Source organism: Haemaphysalis longicornis, unplaced genomic scaffold (genome assembly GCF_048455015.1).
Source record: "Haemaphysalis longicornis isolate Haplotype H1 unplaced genomic scaffold, Haemaphysalis longicornis Haplotype H1 scaffold_8, whole genome shotgun sequence".
Taxonomy (NCBI): Eukaryota; Metazoa; Arthropoda; class Arachnida; order Ixodida; family Ixodidae; genus Haemaphysalis; species Haemaphysalis longicornis.
Genome location: NW_027526445.1, coordinates 118,548,274 through 118,565,818, shown reverse-complemented (window position 1 = coordinate 118,565,818; position 17,545 = coordinate 118,548,274). Strand labels below are relative to the sequence as shown.

At 51.7% G+C, this 17,545-nt stretch overlaps 1 protein-coding gene across 2 annotated transcripts in view; it reads right to left on the bottom strand.

Annotated features, from left to right (window-relative positions):
* Numb (NUMB endocytic adaptor protein) overlaps nucleotides 1-17,545 on the bottom strand; it is a 99,784-nt gene that overhangs the window by 54,829 nt on the left and 27,410 nt on the right. Inside the window, exon 2 of one of the 2 annotated variants that reach the window (XM_077680527.1) lies at nucleotides 8,697-8,815. The exons of the other annotated variant lie outside the window; for it this stretch is intronic. Coding sequence (XP_077536653.1) covers nucleotides 8,697-8,760 — 64 coding nt within the window. The 5' untranslated portion in view covers nucleotides 8,761-8,815. The remainder of the gene's footprint in view (nucleotides 1-8,696; nucleotides 8,816-17,545) is intronic. 2 annotated transcript variants of the gene reach the window in all.

Here is a 17,545-nt window from a genome sequence, read left to right as displayed (position 1 = left end):
CAGCCAAGCCGAGGGCCCGGAGCGGTCCTCGCGCGGCTGACCTCCCTCCGCGCGGCGCCTCCCGCGACGCCCGCGTCGCGGGACAATGAGGGTTGCTAATTCCCTCCCAGACGAAGGGCGCCGCCGCCTGCCGCCGCCTGCCGCCGCCTGCCGCCAGTGCCACCGGAAGACGCGCTTCAGGCCCACTCGGTGGTCTCCGAGGCGATTGACCCTTCAACGACCAACGCCGCCGCCGGAGTCGAAGATTTTCCAAACTTACACCGCGCGCGCTTTCAACACTAAGAGATACGATCATCTGGCCTCTCGTCAGCTTGTTATGCCGAATGACCCTGCCAACTTCGACGCGACAGAGGTACTCAGGCTAATCGCCCCCATCCTTTGACACACAAAAGGACGGGCACAACAGCTCTCCGCGGCTCCGAACTTGGCGTCCGTGCGGCTACATGAAAGGGACACGGGAAAGTAGCTACCAGCGGAGGCGACGCCAATACATGGGCCACCGGCGGCCTTCATTAATTACATGCGGAGGCCGAACTTAACAGCGGGAGACACCACCAAAATCACACGCCGTCCAAATCAAGATTTCGAATTAAATATTGCAAGCATGGATATCACTTGGATATGCCCGTTGAGTAGATCAGGGGGGGTATTCTCGTCTTTTGTCCGCTTTGTGTCCGTTTCAAAAGTGTCCGTTTTGAGCAAGCCCTGGTTGGCTGAAAGCGCACACCCGGATGTGACGCCGTGCAAGCACGGAGGAGCTACTGCGTTAAGCCGCGGCTTCTCGGAGCAGACGATTTTTCGTCGCCTTGTTGGTTCACTGGCGGAACAATAAACACATGAAAGAGCGTTTAAAATCGGACTGGGCGTTGAAAATGTGTTTACAAGAACAGTTGCGCAAAAGTCAACCCAACGCCCGCTTACAACTGGACGTACGTCGCAATAAAACGGACGCAAAACGGACAAACACGAGAATACCGCCCCAGTAATCAGACCGATAGGCACCATTTGTGAGATCAAAGCATCATTGACATTGAACTTTTACGTCTCGTTACTTGGATATGAATTCGGAGTAGAGTGGTAATCAATAAGCGCCATTTTCAAAATCACTATAGTTAAAACAAGCGTACGTGTGTATGCATACGGCTTGATGCCGTCAACGCTCGAGAGAAATAAAATTTCCTCACTATTTCCGCCTAAATTCTTTGTCGCCTCTATGACGTGTGCTAAAAGGCTTCGGTAGTCATCCATCTTTACAGAAAGAAATGGTTCATGATTTTCTCTCGCTGTCGTTTTATAAGTGTCTTCACATGTGAACGACGAAATCGCGCAGAAAGCAGCTCCCCCTAACAGTACAAATTACGTTCTGTAAATGGCGCGCACTATGGTAACAAGCGTTTGTACTGCGAACCTCATATTTTTCTAAAACGCACTGGCATGTGCATGGTTGGTGTAGTCTCTCTTCCGCTACTCTGCTAACTACTGTCCAATCAGAAAAAGAGCGTTAAAAAAATGGAAGTTCTGACACCTTGATGACAACACACATCACACAATGCATACTCGGGGATTGAGATGAAAGAAAAAAAAAAGACTGGTTCATTGTTCTGTCATAGGAATCGGTAAAACACGAAAGTAAAATGCGCAGCGAGATCAGCATGACCTGCGGGTACGCGGCTGTCTTGTGGGTGTGTTTGGCGAGCGACGTCCTGCTGGCGGGGCGCTTCGGCAAAGGTGTACTGTCATCATTTCCGTGACGGATATTACGTCAGTGAAATCTTTCGGTATTCCGGCATAAAACACTTTCGTGCTAAAATATAAAACCCGAAAACGAACAACAAGAAATATAACGTACTCTTCAGTACCAAAGGTTGCTTCGCCGCCAGAAGACCCTGCGTGCAGGGGGTGCACCCTTTACAGGCCGCTTGCTTCGTTGTACTGCCGTCATTTCCGTGACGGATATGACGTCATCGAAATCTGTGTATCCCGCTATAAAACAATTTCGTGTTCAAAAAAATCGAAGCCCCTTTCTTAAGAGAAACATGTTTAAAAAACTACTGTCTTTCTTGGGCTACTCAAACGCAGAAATCATGGCCTGTCTGTATGTGCCTCGATTCAGCCACCTGGTCAAAGTAAAACAGCCAAATCTAAACGTACAAAACCTGTGGCAATGTTCACACGATTCAGCATTGTTGAACAAGAACAGAACATTACGAAAATATGAGGCAGAAAATCAATACAAAAGTTATATTTGCAGTGTTCCTTTATTAACAACTTCATGCTTGCTTTTTGCTATAGCAAATGAAATACTACATAAACTGCAGAAAACCGTCGCCTGCTGTTGCCAGCGCTACTATAGCTACTGGCGGCATTCAAGAAATCAAACGGCACCAGCAACGAAATTCCACTTGATAGGTTTCACGTTCAGCTTGGAACCCTCGTGGAGTAGGGCAACGTGGTTGTCCTGTAGTAGGGTACCTCGATTCACGCGCATCTCCGCCGTACGGCAGCGCTGGCATCGAGGCACCCGACCTGGAGCAGTGGGACGCGGCAAATTTAAATTGACTTGAGCAAACCTCTAGCGTGTTATCCTTGGGCCGAACGAAACGGGAGAGGAACAGCACGAGAGGCGAGTGTGAACGAGAAGGGAGGCATTTACTTGGTAGGGGCGTCGGTCGACCGTCGTCTTTCGTCGACATTTGCAACGAAATGAGCAGATACACGGTCATTTTTTGTGGGGGGTGTTGACATACGGATATCTTGCCCCCACCAGCCGGAACGACCACGGTGCGAAGTTCTGTGCCAACCACAGAAAACTCACAGTAAGGAGAAGAGAGCGACCTGCGGGAGAGCCCGTCACCTCGCTTGGAATTCCGGCCGTTATCAGCGGCCAAACGAACGGTAGCCGCGCGAGATAGACCACCGCGCACGGCTAGAGCGGACGGAAGGAATGCGAAATTGGAGCCACGGCGAGCGAGGAGGTCTCCTTCCTTCCGTCGTTCGGAAGATAACCAGACTGGCCCGCCGGGATGACAGGAGCTGCCAAGCGCACTGGAAACACCGCCAAGGTACGCAAGTGTCCTTGCGCAATGTAGCGCCTTAAACCGCGACAATTACTGGTCTCTGCATACTATAAAAAGAGATCGGACGACTTCGACACTTCCGCTTAGAAGCACCCCATTGATTCTTGCGGGGTATAAGCAATGCAAGAAAAAACACTCTGGGCCTTCTCACCGCGGAGGTGGCGCTGGCCGAAAAAACAGGGAGGTCGGTGGCGGTCCCTTGGGAGATTAATCGTCGCAGCGCGGCGTGCACGCGAAACTGGACCGCCAAGCTGGTTCTCTGGAATCTCCGCTATTTGCCACGGGATGGAGCTGTAGTTACTATCAGGTGAAAAGCGCCAGGCAGCAACAACAGCAGCAGTAGCACACCTCCGTCTCCGAGGGTGCACGTGCCGTGGCAACAGCAGCACCCCTCAAGTTCTCGCAATTTCGCCACGGGCTGTTTTTCGCTCAGCACGTGCCGTGGCACCGAGAAGGGCTTGGGAGGGGGGCAAAGTGACGCACGCAATGACACTGCGCACACCGACTTCATCCCGCAGCCGCGGCTTTCCGGGGAGGAGTAAACAGCACCGCAAAAGAGAGATCTGAAAACGGTGCGCATGCCGTACGCGAGCGAAAATTGCGCTGGGACAGTATACGCACGCTACAAGACGGAGCACTCCGTATGCTCCGTATTGTACCGTGCGTACTGTGTTGACCGGGACCCGACTGCGCCTGCGCGCGCAGGCACGGCGAGGAGAACGCACTCCAGCGTAATAAATGCGCGGGCATGGCGAGGGCCGGCCCGCGGAAATAATCCACCATACCGCGACGAATGCACAAGTGCCCAGACGGGTCCCGGTCAACACGGTAACTACTTACAACACGGAACATACGGAGTGCCAAACTCCCTTTTAAATTCCGTCCCCTCAGCGGGTCTCGAAAGGTTTCCCGAAAGGTTTCCCGATGGGGGGTAACAAAGAGAACACGCCTACGACTTCTTGAACAAACTTTGTAGTGCAAGAACAGTGGTGTGAAACCGGCTCCCGTCTTTTCGGTACACGACGTTTCGGTACAGGGCGCTTTGGTCGCGCATCGAAAAGACCGTACCGAAACGTCCCGTACCGAAAAGACCTAGACCCATGTAACGAATAATAATAATAAAAAAAAAAATCTACGGCTACAGTCCGCAAGGCTTAGAAGCAAAATCTTGGAAAAAAAAAAAAAAAAAACTATATGGAGCAGCTCGACGATGGTTACTACACCATTTAGCAAGTGAAAGGGACAGCCAACCGCTTGGTGTTTTAAGGGATGGCCTTCTATTTCGGATAGATGGCGTGTACTCCGCAAAAATCGGATAGCTGCCCCTTTAAGGTTTCTTTCAATGAGAGCCCATTAATGTGCGTGCGCGCTGGGAAAGAGGTTCGCTTTGCGACGCACACATATATTATATATATATATATATATATATATCTATATATCTATCTATAGGGAGCAGTTGAACTTTTGAAGATGGTAGAGAACACACGAAAAGAAAACTTTGAACAAGGTAAAAGCACGATTGTTGCCAACGATTGCCAACTTGCCCTGACGAAAGCAAGTCTCTTTGCTGAAACGTTGGCAACAATCGTGCTTTTACCTTGTTCAAAGTTTTCTTTTCTTGTCTATATATATATATATATATATATATATATATATATATATATATATATATATATATATATATATATGCATGCTATGCATCGCCTGTTAAACAAAGGTACAGTCGGGAGCAGGGACGTAGCCAGAGGGGGTGTTTGGGGGATTCTAACCTTACCCGAAATTTTCCCAGGCAGCACGGGAGCCACACTTAGTGCTTATTTCGGCAAATCTTCCCCCCTCCTCCAACAACAACCCCCCCCCCCTTTCTGAACAGCGCTTCAGCTGCGTTTACAGGGTTGACACATATGTACAGGTCACACCATCACGTGGTCACACTGACCTCTCCACCACCGTGCCCAACTACAGCGGTAACTTTAAGTACCATTGCCCATACCAGCTAAGTACCCAACCTCAACGCCCCTGTATGATAAGCCCTTCAAACCAGTCCAGGTCACGCTGAATTCCTCCCCCTCCCCCCCTTCCCCAAAGAAAAAGCAGAGCTTCAGGACGTTACAGACCTCCCCACGCCACCCTAAACACCTTCAAGACCAATTTCCGGTGAGCACTTCGAGGGTTTTAACACGGTCGCGGTACGACGACACCCATGGGACGAAAGGGCACCTTGCCCGAGAGTTCCTATCTCGAGACGGCATGATACCAAAAGGCTGGTGTGACGAGTTGGCCTATGACCAGTTCTCCGGTGACGAGTGGGCTCGTGACGAGTGGGCTCGATCCAGTAACCTGGCGACGAGTTTACTTGCTCTCGCGGCATTCTTTGCCTCTATGACCTCGATAGAGAGGCTTCACGCTCCGACAGAACGACGTTAGCCGGCAAGGCCCTTTCTTGCTTTCATCGCCGAGCGCTGCTAAGCTAAGCGGGCTTCGCAAACCCACGACGCGAACCTTTCTCCAAGCTGAGGGCATACACGCTCACGATTACAAAACGAGTCGGGACAGCAGAAAGACGCCGATATCGACAAATACCCCGATCTATATAAGTCCAGTCAGCGGACGACAGTCTACGGGCGCGCCGCCAGGCCCTCAAGGAAAGTCGTCAGCCGGCTTGTGACTGCACAGAGGGCACACTTTCCTGCGTAGAAGCAGCACGATACACACAAAAAGCCATTCGTCAGGAAGTGCGCGGTCGAGTGTCTCGAGAGATCCGTAGTGCCGGCAAGGCGGCACAGCCTTTCCTTCGGATTTGGCAACGCCCCATCCGCAGACGACGGAGTTAAGCGCGTAGGCAAACTTTCGCATTCCAGACAACACGGTCAGCGGCGTTCAAAATTTCTGGCTCCACAGCTCGAACTTTCGCTCGCTTCGAAAATTCCCCCGACGCGTTATTCTGCTGAAAGCGACGTTTCAAGTGTACCTTTTCCGATTGACTTAGTGATTGGTCGATTATTAGGTTAAACGCGCTGACGCCACACAGGCGACTGCCGTAAAGTTCGGAGCGAAATCCCACCCCCGAAACATCACCCACCCACCTTTACGGGTGAAATATTCAATTTACTGAAAGACCCCAAATATCCCCAACCCCCTAAAATCGATGGCTTTAGCACCCATGAGTGCACAAAATAAACGCGAATCATCTATTCATGCGTTGATGCGGTCACTTATTTGTCCTTTCCGCACTTGAGCCGAAAGTTCGCCCATCTGGTATTTTTTCTTGATATCTCCGCAGTTTTGGATCGCGGTGCGGGAACTTTTTTTTTTTTTTAGTTTTTGCACCTGATCCAAAAGATCGCCCATCCCATAATTTTCGCCTGATATCTCTGTACCTCTGGTGGGCGTTCTTCCGGAACTTTACGGTAGACACGCCTTAGTGGAGGGCGCCGGATTAATTTTGACCACCTGCAGGGGATCCTTAATTGGTGGGCCGAAATCTGGAACATATGGGGGGAATTTTTGCTCTTCGAAGACCTTTCCGAGGACTTTTCAACGTTGGATCTTGAAAAGAGCCTCTGTAGTGGGGTATACCAACTCCTGCGTACGGCAGTCGATCATTCGCGTGAAGGCGACGATCATGCATTTGAAAGTTCACGAACGTGGACGGTATGCGGAGTCCGGTGAAATCCGTGGCGCGGACACAGTTTCCGGCCTCGGTCGAAAATCAGTTGTGGCCTACGTTTTAGATCAACAGATACCGTCGTTTTCAATATTCCACCCCTTGCCTACCCCCTTCCTTTTGTGCGTGCGTGGAGCTGTAAAGGCAATCCCCTGAACTGTTAAAAACCTTGCCACTCACAGAGCGGTGAGGATGTGTTCGCGCTCTGTGCGCGGTTAGGATTTGCAGTTCATCCAGACTACCTTTGCACGGCTAATAAACCAGCTGCAGGCAACGCACGTAAGGGTGGAAGCTACTCTACCTGAATGTTCACAATGCGGTCTGCAACTCTCCCCACCAGTCTTTACGGTTACACTAACTGCACCATTAAGTAATTAGCCGCGTAACGCATTACTTCACACGACGACAAAAAAAAATATGTGCGCAGAGCATTTCGCCTATCTTCGAGAATCTGCGTGCACGCTAGCAGGCACGCTCTGCACTTGAGATGGTATCTATCCACTGGGCACGCACACCACCACACGGCGGCATTACAGCCTCGCGATGCATGCCCTCCAAGCTTTCCATTGTTGGCAGCAAACAATGGGGGTGCCGTGCTCCAGTCCGAATGCCTTTGTCGGCTGATTATTGGAGTACTGGACCGAAGCGTAGGCCGCCCTTTCGTCCAGTGAGCTGGGCTTCACGAAGCTTCCTTTGTTTTTCCTTACCAACCTTGTCGGTCATGCAAGGGTCGGCTTCTCCGCGTGCCGCCCTCTACGTACGTCTGGCTTTCCCGCGCAGCGCGCGCGCCCCGTTGCGTTGGCTTTTTCGCACAACACCAAGGACGCGCGAGGAAGCCACCCGCACGGGATGAGCGCGCAGCCTTGACTGTCGCACGCGCGGCTTTATTCACGCAAACACAATTACGTGAAGAACCAGCGCGCCCGCTTCCCTTCACCGCAGAATCCACAACCGTTATTTTTGCGCACCCGGAAGGAATTTCCGTGCCACGCCACTAAGGTTGAGAGCCATCGCGCATAGAAAACCAGATAACATTGACAACCAGCGTTAGCCTAACAACGTTCACTCACACAACGGGGAACACGTCGGCGCGCCACCATTTGGCAGATTTCAGTAATAAATACATCGACCTTGCACTGGAAGCTCGGTTCGCCGCTAAAGAGGTGGTTTTCTCAAACGTGAACAGGACACCCAGTTTGGGTGTCCACAATGAGATTCAGCGGCTTAACTGGCCAATCGTCTAGAACATACAGTAACACCGCAAATGCTCACCACTTTATTCGATGCTATTCGCGGCCCAAACTGCCGTGCAGTGAAGGCAAATCTTCCCCGCTTTGAACGAAGTACCGCTTATAATGAAGGCTGTTTCCTATCCCAAACGCTTCGTTACAACAAGGGTCCACTGTACCAGCAAGACACCGATCATTTTCTCTATCGGGATAACGGGCAGCCCCGAGTTCCACAAGACGCTGCACACAACTTTTATTACGCTCGCCTTTCTCTACGTCGTCGGCTTCCTTGCACAACTTCGGTGTAATGCGAAAAAGCCAACTTTAGGCAACAGTAAACAAGGTTCGCTATATATATATATATATATATATATATATATATATATATATATATATATATATATATATATATATATATATATATATATATATATATATATATATATATATATATATATATATATATATATATATATAAACCAAAACACGTGCAATTTAATTCGCGTACCCCTTGGCAAAGAAAATCGCCGTGATGCAGCACTTACGAACAAGGCGCAAGGACGTGAATTTAAGCGGGCGATGCGACAAAGCGACGCCGGAAGGGCGTGCAGCAACAGAGCGAAAAACACGGAAGTCGCTCCCCCGTGTATAGTTAAAGCTGGTCACGCCAACCGACCATCGCGTAGCTACTAGCCACCAGAGGCAACGAGGGAAGCCGCTCACCTATGCCGGCCACGTCGATCGCGGCACCGCCGACATCGCCCAGCGCCGACAGGACGGCCGTCATGACGACGCCCGCAGATTCTCAACCGGAGACAGAGAGACGGCGAGGCGGGGAAAGCCTGCACGAGGGCACACACGTCCGAGGGGACGACAGTGCGTCAAGGACGGCGAACGGCGCAGACACCTGAAACGCGCACGGCGGCTCTCGAGGTCCAAACCAACGGCTTACGGGCACCGCAAGCACCAATGGAAAGCCCCTCCCGAGGCGATCGGGTGACACGAACTTAAACGCTGAAGTCGCACGAGACTGTGGTCGCTTTTCCAGTGACGAACGTCCACACGAGATACGTCAAGGCCGAAGGGTCGCGTAGCTAGCTGCTTATCGACAATATCGCCGTTGGCTGGCTCACTCGCGCACACCACGGCGACAGTGAACCACACGCTGTTGTCACATCCCTTTCCTTCGTCCGAGCTACTCGCCTCGCAGACACAGCGCCGCTTTGGACTTCCGGAAGAACACGCGACCGCTCGCAGCCAGACCACACTGCGACACTGCCGCGAAAGGATCGCCAAAACCTCGCAAGCCTGGCGTCGCGGCGCAGAAAACAACGCGCCCACCACCGCGAAGAAAGCCCCGGACGAGGAGAAAAGGAGAAATTCTCCTCCGTTCCGCGTCCGCGAACGGCCAGCGGCGGAGTGCAGTAGTAGGCAGCGCCCGCTTCGACCGACCCCGATCGACACACCGCGTGATGTCAATAGCGACGTCACGACGGGCGTCAGCGTGACGTCACCACTCGCACCACTAACGCTTCCCCCCGCAGCCAGGGCCGGGCCCGTGCGGAACAAACGAAAAGCCGGCTCAAAAAGCGAACGGGCTTCAAGCGAAGACGAACCCGCGGTCTCAACCCCCACGTGGAGCCGAGAATAAACCTCCCGCCGTTCTTGCCGCGGACGAGCGAACTACGGCAAACAAGGGGACGGCGCTGATGACGGCGGATGTGCAGGGACGAGTCCTTTTTAAACAGGCAGCGTTAAACAGAAGGCTCGTGTAGACGACCGTAAAACGTTTAAAAGCGTACAGAATACACCGTTTCACAAACCGGGTTGGCAGCAGACGAAGTGTTTGTCCTTCCTAGCCTTCGCACAGCAGGGACTCCAACCCCCGACCTCGTCGTCAGCCGCTTAGCAACAAGACGGCGGCGGACACCGAAGAAAAACCCCGGCTTGGCGCCAATAACGCGTGGGCGGTGCACGTTACACGCGGTTACGCCACGCGACAATGGCCTAAATATAACGCCGGGGCCGCACCACTCGGGCGCTGATTTTGAAAAGAACACGTGCGCGATGAGATACGCTACTGCACTGCGCTAGCGGCGGCGGGGGAAGGGCGGCCCGGAAAGCTAGGCAGAGCAGACCGGTTGGCTACAAGGCGAGGAAGGAGTTTGGGGCGACAGTTGAGCTCCTGACGCTCGAGGGTTCTCGCTGCTTTCTAACGAGTTGAGCGCGTCACGACCGATTCAAACGAAAAAAAAAAAAAAAAAAGAAGAGAAGATGGCCGCGTATCTGCTCTTCTAGTTGCAAACATGTTGCAAATGTCGACGAAACACGATAGTCGACTGGCGCCCCTGCCAAGTAAATGTCTCCCTTCTCTTTCCCGCTCACCTCTCATGCTGTTCCTCGCCCGTGTCGTTACTTACTCCCATGATAACATGCTAGAGGCATGCTCAAGTCAATTTAAGCTTACCGCGCGTTCACTGCTCCAAGTCGGGTGCCTCGATGCCAGCGCTGCCGTACGGCGGAGACGCGCGTGAATCGAGGACCCTACTAGAACGTTTATAGAACCACGTTGTTCTACTCCACGAGCGTTCCAAACGGAACGTGGATCCCATCTAGCGGAACCTTTCATTGCGATTGCCATTTGATTTTTTAAATGCAGAGCATCTCTTTAACTCACATGTAGCGTCCGCCGTCCGTCCGCAACAGCTCAGCGCGCAGGTGCGCCCTCTCCCCCACTCCTCCTCTCCCGCATCACGCTACCCTCCTCGCTCTCAACAACAGGTCCGCACCCCTCCCCCTACACTATAAAAAGAAATAACAGTTACCGGCGCCTGGTTTCGATCCCACGACCCTGCGGGCAGAACGCAAGGTACATGGTGCTCTACCCACTGCGCCACAAAGCCGACCCAGAATCTATGGCTACGAACGCGTCTTATATCCTTGACTCATTCAAACTTCGTCAAGAAGCTGCTGATACAACGCATTCCCTACCACCAACTCCCCAAACACTAAACGTTAACGCAATACACCCACCCCCTATGCGACGCATTCACTCGAGTCCCCCTCGCGGGGAGATGGGCCCTTTTTAAATGCCGCCAGGAGGTTGCCCGGGCAACTGCAGGCGACGGTTTTCTGCAGTTGATGTAGTATTTCATTTATTATCGCAAAAACCAAGCATTCATGAATTTTCAATAAAGGAACACTGCAAATATAACTTTTGTATTGATTTTTGCCTCATACTTGCGTAATGTCCTGTTCTTGTTCAACAGTGTTTACAAGTATGAACATTGCCACCGGACTTAGACGTTTAGATTTGGCTGTGGGTATACAAGACAAGCTCCTGTTTCACTTTGGCCGGGGGGCTCAATGGGAACAGACAGACGAAAATTTCTGCGTTTAAGCAGACCAAGAAATACTATCGTCTTTAAGGATGACGTGGCTGATGCGCATAAGCGACCGCGGTGCGTCGGCGGTCCAAGGACAGCTGGCGACTGCTCCGCCGCTGAGTGAGGCCCACGCGCAGACCCGAATTTTCTCCCTCTCTCTGCGCCGCCAGCAGTTCGTCTGGCCCCACAGCAGCGATGAGGCCGGTGCGGAAGAGCAAGATGAGGCGCAGTAGCCAACAGGGATTGGAGGTGCCGTTTCGATGTTACAGACAACGCCAACGCGGCTTTCCCGCGCGGAATTCATTCGTTTATTGCTTTTGCCTTCAGGATGCATCCACAAAAGGAACTCGACGGAAAGCTCGCACAGTCAGTGCATGAAATGCGCTCGAAATGTTGTGAAGGAATAGCAACTCACGATGGCTGGAGAATCAGCCTAAAATTTTCAGGACTCTAATGGAAACTAACGCGGCCACGAAGCCTAACTGGCATGGTTACACAGTCATGGTCAGCGGACAAAGGTGGTGAACGTAAGGCTTTTTTGGGGGTAAAATTTAAGTTGGTGTACTCTTGGGATAAAAATGCTGAAACTGAGGACGACTCAGCGAGCAATGATGGGTGTAACATTAAGGGACAAGAAGAGAGCGGAGTGGGTCGGGGAACAAACGCGTCTTAAGGACATATTAGTGGAAATTGAGAAGAAATGGGTGTGGGCACGGCAAGTAATGCGAAGGCAAGAAAACCGTTGGTCATTAAGGGTAACAGAGTGGATCCCTAGAGAAAGCACGCGTGGCAGGGGGCGGCAGAAAGTTAGGTGGGCAGATCAGATCAAGAAGTTTGCGGGGATAAATTGGTCGCAGTTGGCACAAGACCGGGGTAACTGGAGAATAATGGGAGAGACCTTTGCCCTGCAGTGGGCGTAGGCTGGTGAGGATGAGGATTCTTGCGATAGCAACTGAAAATAAACAAAAAACCATAAATACCGGTGACGAAGAGAGGCGAGATATGAGCGAACGCTAAACAAAGTCGTCGCTAGGACTGCGACGACGGCGAGCCTTTGTACGACGCATGTGCCGTCATATATCGAGACGCTGATCAGCGCACGCGATAGATGATTGAGGCCGCAAAAATGTAGCCGGTTAGTGACTGCGTAGAACGACGTCCCTATCTTTGACCTCGAAGGAGCTGGCATTCTTGGATGGACGTTCTTGACACATAAGTGTACGACGGCGTGATAAACCTCTATAATCGTGTAAGCGTTTTTTTTTTTTTCAATTTATGAGATTCAGTTATAAGTAGCGCTGGTCCTTGTCTTCCACGCCCTTCATCTTTTCGTGTTCTAAATGGGGTACCAACTGGCTCGTACCGATACGTTGCTAAAACAAAGATGCCTGCTCGAGCCCTTCGAGTGCTGGGTACGCGGGAATTTTGAATTCGCAAAACCCACACTACAGCCACAATAAGCAGCGAGAGAGGGGGTGAAGAGAGAAGAGGGTGTACACGGCAGGGGCGGGGAAGACTATCGTCTTTCAACGACATTTTCACGAAGCAAGCAGATACGCGGCCGCTATAGGTCTATAGTTCCCGACGTCTATGTGTAAAGCCCGTTCTACATCGTGCGATTTTGCCTTCGAATTCGCAGATGCGGCGCCGCGCAAGCTGCAAAACGACCTTTTTTTCGTTGCTGCGGTTAAGTACTAAATGTTTGCAACGGTCTAACATCCCCCGCGAACGCCGCTCGCGCGCCGTAGAGGGGCCGGACCTGCGGCCATTAGGAACACAGATAGGTGAACGTTTGCACGCTTAGCAACCAGACCACCATTTTCACGCTTAGCAACCAGATGGCGTTGCTCGTATATGCGCGAACGCACCAAAACAAATGCACGTGCGTTCACAAAGAGATGTCGCGCGCCGTTCACAATGAATGCTTCATCGGTGCCCGCGGAAGTGGCGGACATCAAGGGCAGAAGTACAGAACCCAAGAAGAACCGCCCAAGGTATACCAAAATGTGTTCGGCACGCACAAGTGACTCCAGTGTTGTGTGCTGGTTTTGTCTTCTATACGTGTGCGCCCATTGATAACTGGCAACTGTCATATCAAAACGGCAAATAAACTCATAGTTACTGGAAAACAGTCTGAATCAACTTGCCCAGAAAGTAAAATGAAACCTTTTTTAACACGAAAGTGTTTTATTCCCGGATACACTCGCTGACGGCATATCCGTCACGTAAGTGAAACCAGTACAACGAAGTAAGCGGCCTGTAAAGGGTGCACCGCTGCAAACAGGGTCTTCTTGCGGGGAAGCAATATTTAGTACTAAAGAGTACGTCATACTTAGGGTTGTACGTTTTCGGGTTTTACGTTTTAACACGAAAGTGTTCTATGCCGTGATACCCAGAGATTTCACTGACGTCATATCCGTCCCGGAAATGACGCCAGTACACCTTTTCCGAGGCGACCCGCCAGCAGGATGCCGCTCGCCAAGCACACCATGCACAAGACAGCCGCCGACCCGCAAATCATGCTCAGCTGCAGATTGCGCTGCACATTTCACTTTCGTGTTCTACCGATTTCTATGAGAGAGCAACCAACCACAACTTTTTTTTTTAATTACAACAAGCTTTGCTAGTTAGCCGATTTAATTCGGTCTGCAAACAATGTGTATTGAAGAAAATTAAAAAGAGCGCAAAGGACGAGGACAAAGAAACACAGTAGACGGGACGCGCGCTCTGTATCTGAAAGGAAAAAATGGCGACGTTCGCAGGCCATGCAGACGACATTTCCAGACATTGCGAACTTCGCAAGTGCGATTGTTCGTTCTACCGAATTCGCAGACGAAAAACGCACCATGTAGAACGAGCTTAACACACACGCAACAAATGCGTAAGCATTCCTTTTTTTTTCCTTCACCGCGCCAAGCCAGCTCCACGAATTTTGACTGACGATAACAAGAAGCCTGGCCGCACCACCGGGGTTCGTTTCATAGGTGTCGGTGGCAACCATGCGTGGGCACGGGCAAATAAGATCCAGGATTCTAGGGAGAAGCAGTAGCACAACGACGCGTACAAAGACCTGCAGGCGTTTTGTACTACACGGCGCGAGTATTTTTTTTTATTTTTATCACAGACAAGTGTGTCAGCCTCTTCTCATCCGAGGTTAATTTTTTGAAGCGATCGATGCGGGCAAGCCGGATTCCGCTCATCCTTGTTCGCTGCATACAGCCACCTTGGCGCATTGTCCCGTCTCGTTCCTGCGCGTGTCATTTTCATTTGTGCTCCCCGCTTAAAACCGCGCACCGATTAGCCCTACTGAACGAACACTAAACAGCATCCTCTCCCATCAAAAGCGGCACCGCGGTAGCAATGAAAAATGCAGTTACAACCGCCGCATCTATTTTTCCACCCACGCAGATATCGGACCGTTGAAGTGACTGCGAAATTCGAAGAGAAGTTATAACGACGGTTTCTGTAGCTCAACGCAATGGCCCGACTTGAAACACGTTTCACACTTACTGGGGAGCAAGGAAGCTCCCACAACTGCATGCAATTTGCTCCCCGTCTCGAAAAAAAAAAAAAAAAATGGCGCAGCGTGCCCTATACTGGTGCAAGGCTGGAGGGAGAGACGGCAGAGCTGGCGGCCCCTGTCCCTTCGTAGGAGACCCGGCAGTTGCTCCTCGCATGAATGTCCGAACTTGGCGCTGAAAGTTCTCCGCGACTGGCAGGCCCGGATCGTTCTGACCACTGGCTTTCACATATCTCCCAAAGTGGACCGCGTCAGCACGCGTCGGAAACCGCGGCTTCTAGAACTGACGTCTGCGCTGTCCACTTCAGGCGCGAACGCACGTGAACTTGCGAGGAGAAGAGCCCGCGAGATATCAAGCCACGAACGCTGGGCAGGATGTGCCCTCGAAGATCGAGCTGGCTGACGCCGGGCGCTCCCTGCGAGGCGCACGCTCACACGCGATCGGTGTTTTTTTTCTTGGTATGTTTTGCAAACGCCGCCGGACCAACCTCAGGCTTATGCCCCTGTAACACGGCAGATGTAATGACACTTAAAGCAAGTGTCATTCGCTCTAAATGTCATTAGTCCACCAGAATACCGAATGACGTTTGAGGCGTATGCCATTTAGCGGCTGACCGAGTTTAGGGAGCTCATTCAGCAGCCAAATGGGTATCCTCGACAGCAGCGGCGCGTCACCAGAGAACGAAGTTCACTAACAAACCAAAGAATACTGTTTCTGAAAACTGTTATTAAACTTATATTTTCCCCTTCATGTTTTTCAAATAAAGACAGACAAACAAGTACTAACAAAAAATAAAATCACGCGCGCGCGACCCTAATACGAATATTTTTGCGGACTTGCATCGGCTTGTGATGTCCACAGATCATCACGTAAACCGGTAAGTTTTTTTTTATTTTTACTTTCAATTACATTAGATTTGCCGTGTGACAGGGGTATTAAACAGCTCTGCGCCCATGCACTCCGTACAGATGCGTAACCAGCGGAGCTGAAACGTGCATCCGGTGTTTACGAGTGACGGAGTGTGTTATGGTTCACTAAGGTGCTTGGTTGTGGCATTTTCCTGCGTTCCATTCCTGATGGTACAACCTGCCTTCTCCTCGGCCCACTCATTCTGAAGAAACGTGCGTTCGGTGTTTGCCACTTACACGTTTACACTGCTCCGCCCACAGCACCGTTCGCGCCCGCCCACCGTAAGGGCTTGATCTCTGCTTCACGCAGTAGCTCGCTGCGGGCGCGCTCTGTTTCGACAGAGATAAACTCAGCCACAGACTTCGAACACCTCTCGAACCTCTTTTTTTTACACGCATGCTTATAGGGTTTGCTCCGGGGGAGTTTTCAGCGTACACAGGACTGCCGAATTTATTTCACATAGCCATACAAAGCTTCGTTTGAAAAGGCTTTTTTTTTTTTTTTTTTTTTTTTTTTTTTTTTTTTTGCGTAGACATTTTTAAGGAAGCTAGGCTCTTTCGCATTCAAGAAGCTACGGCATCCATTGAAACCCAAGCGTCCCCAGTCCCGCAACAAGAACGTCTTCCGCGACGTTCTCATCCGTTCTCTTCCCCACCGAAAAAACAAACAAACAAACAAAAAAAAACCCCCGTCGCCTGCTTTCCGTAGTGCCCGCGCTGTCTGCCAGATGGCGCCACTCGTCAAGGAGGCCACAATAAGCGGCGGTGCAACGGGGTAGTGGCGGCACTAGCAGCGGTCAGCACTATCAAGGCCGACCACCTGGCCGCCGGCCTGTTCGAACATCGAAACCGGGGCGACGGGAAGACGAGAGGAGGTGAAGTACGACGAAGAAGAAAAGGACAGTCCGGTCGCCGTGTTCGTCGCCTCTCTCGACCATCGCCGGCGACCCGAGAGAGAGAGAGGCGAGGGACGCTGGGCGGCGCACTAGCCACCTCCCCGCCCGGCGTTTCGGACGTAACGGAGCGGGTTGTTGCGGCCGATGTCGTAGCAGCAGCGTATCGCCGGTCGGTGGTTGCCCAACGGCGAAGGAAGGACGAGTCACGGCACCATTAATTCCCGCGTCGCTCGAAACGGACGACCAGGGTCCATTGCGAAAGTGCTGAGCGGACACGGAGGACACAGATCGGGATGATCACGCTACCGCGACCTATCCACTCGTGTTCTCGAGTGCCCCACCCTCGGGACCAAGACCTCGAGCCGCTGGGCGGCGAAGTAGACCAGCGTGTTTTCGCCGGACGAGATCCAATATTGGGGGGGGGGGACGTCATCAGAAAAGAAGGGGGTGACAACAGAGCCTCGAGCTCACAGCTGAGCTGTTTACTTGCCCAACAGCCGGGAGCGCTGAAAGGCTTACCACACAACACTGCTATCTGTGCAAGTCAGCCTTCCTGTTTATGCGCGACAACGAGGTCGCTTATCTCAATAACACGTGGCATCTTTTTTTTTTTTTTTTGCGGTTGTTTTGGGCGAGGAAGTGCGGACATGCCTGACATGCGCTCATATTAGTGTCCGAGCTAGTTGTTCATGACGGAGGAACGAAAGCTTTCCTCTTTCTTCCAAATTGTTCGCGAATAGGGTGCTTTAGCATATCGTTGCCGGGATAACGTTAACGGCTCCCGCTCGAACCTTACATGATAATGATGATTAGCGGCCCTTCCTTTGTATCGGGACGTCGGTTGTCAGCAGCTGACTTGCC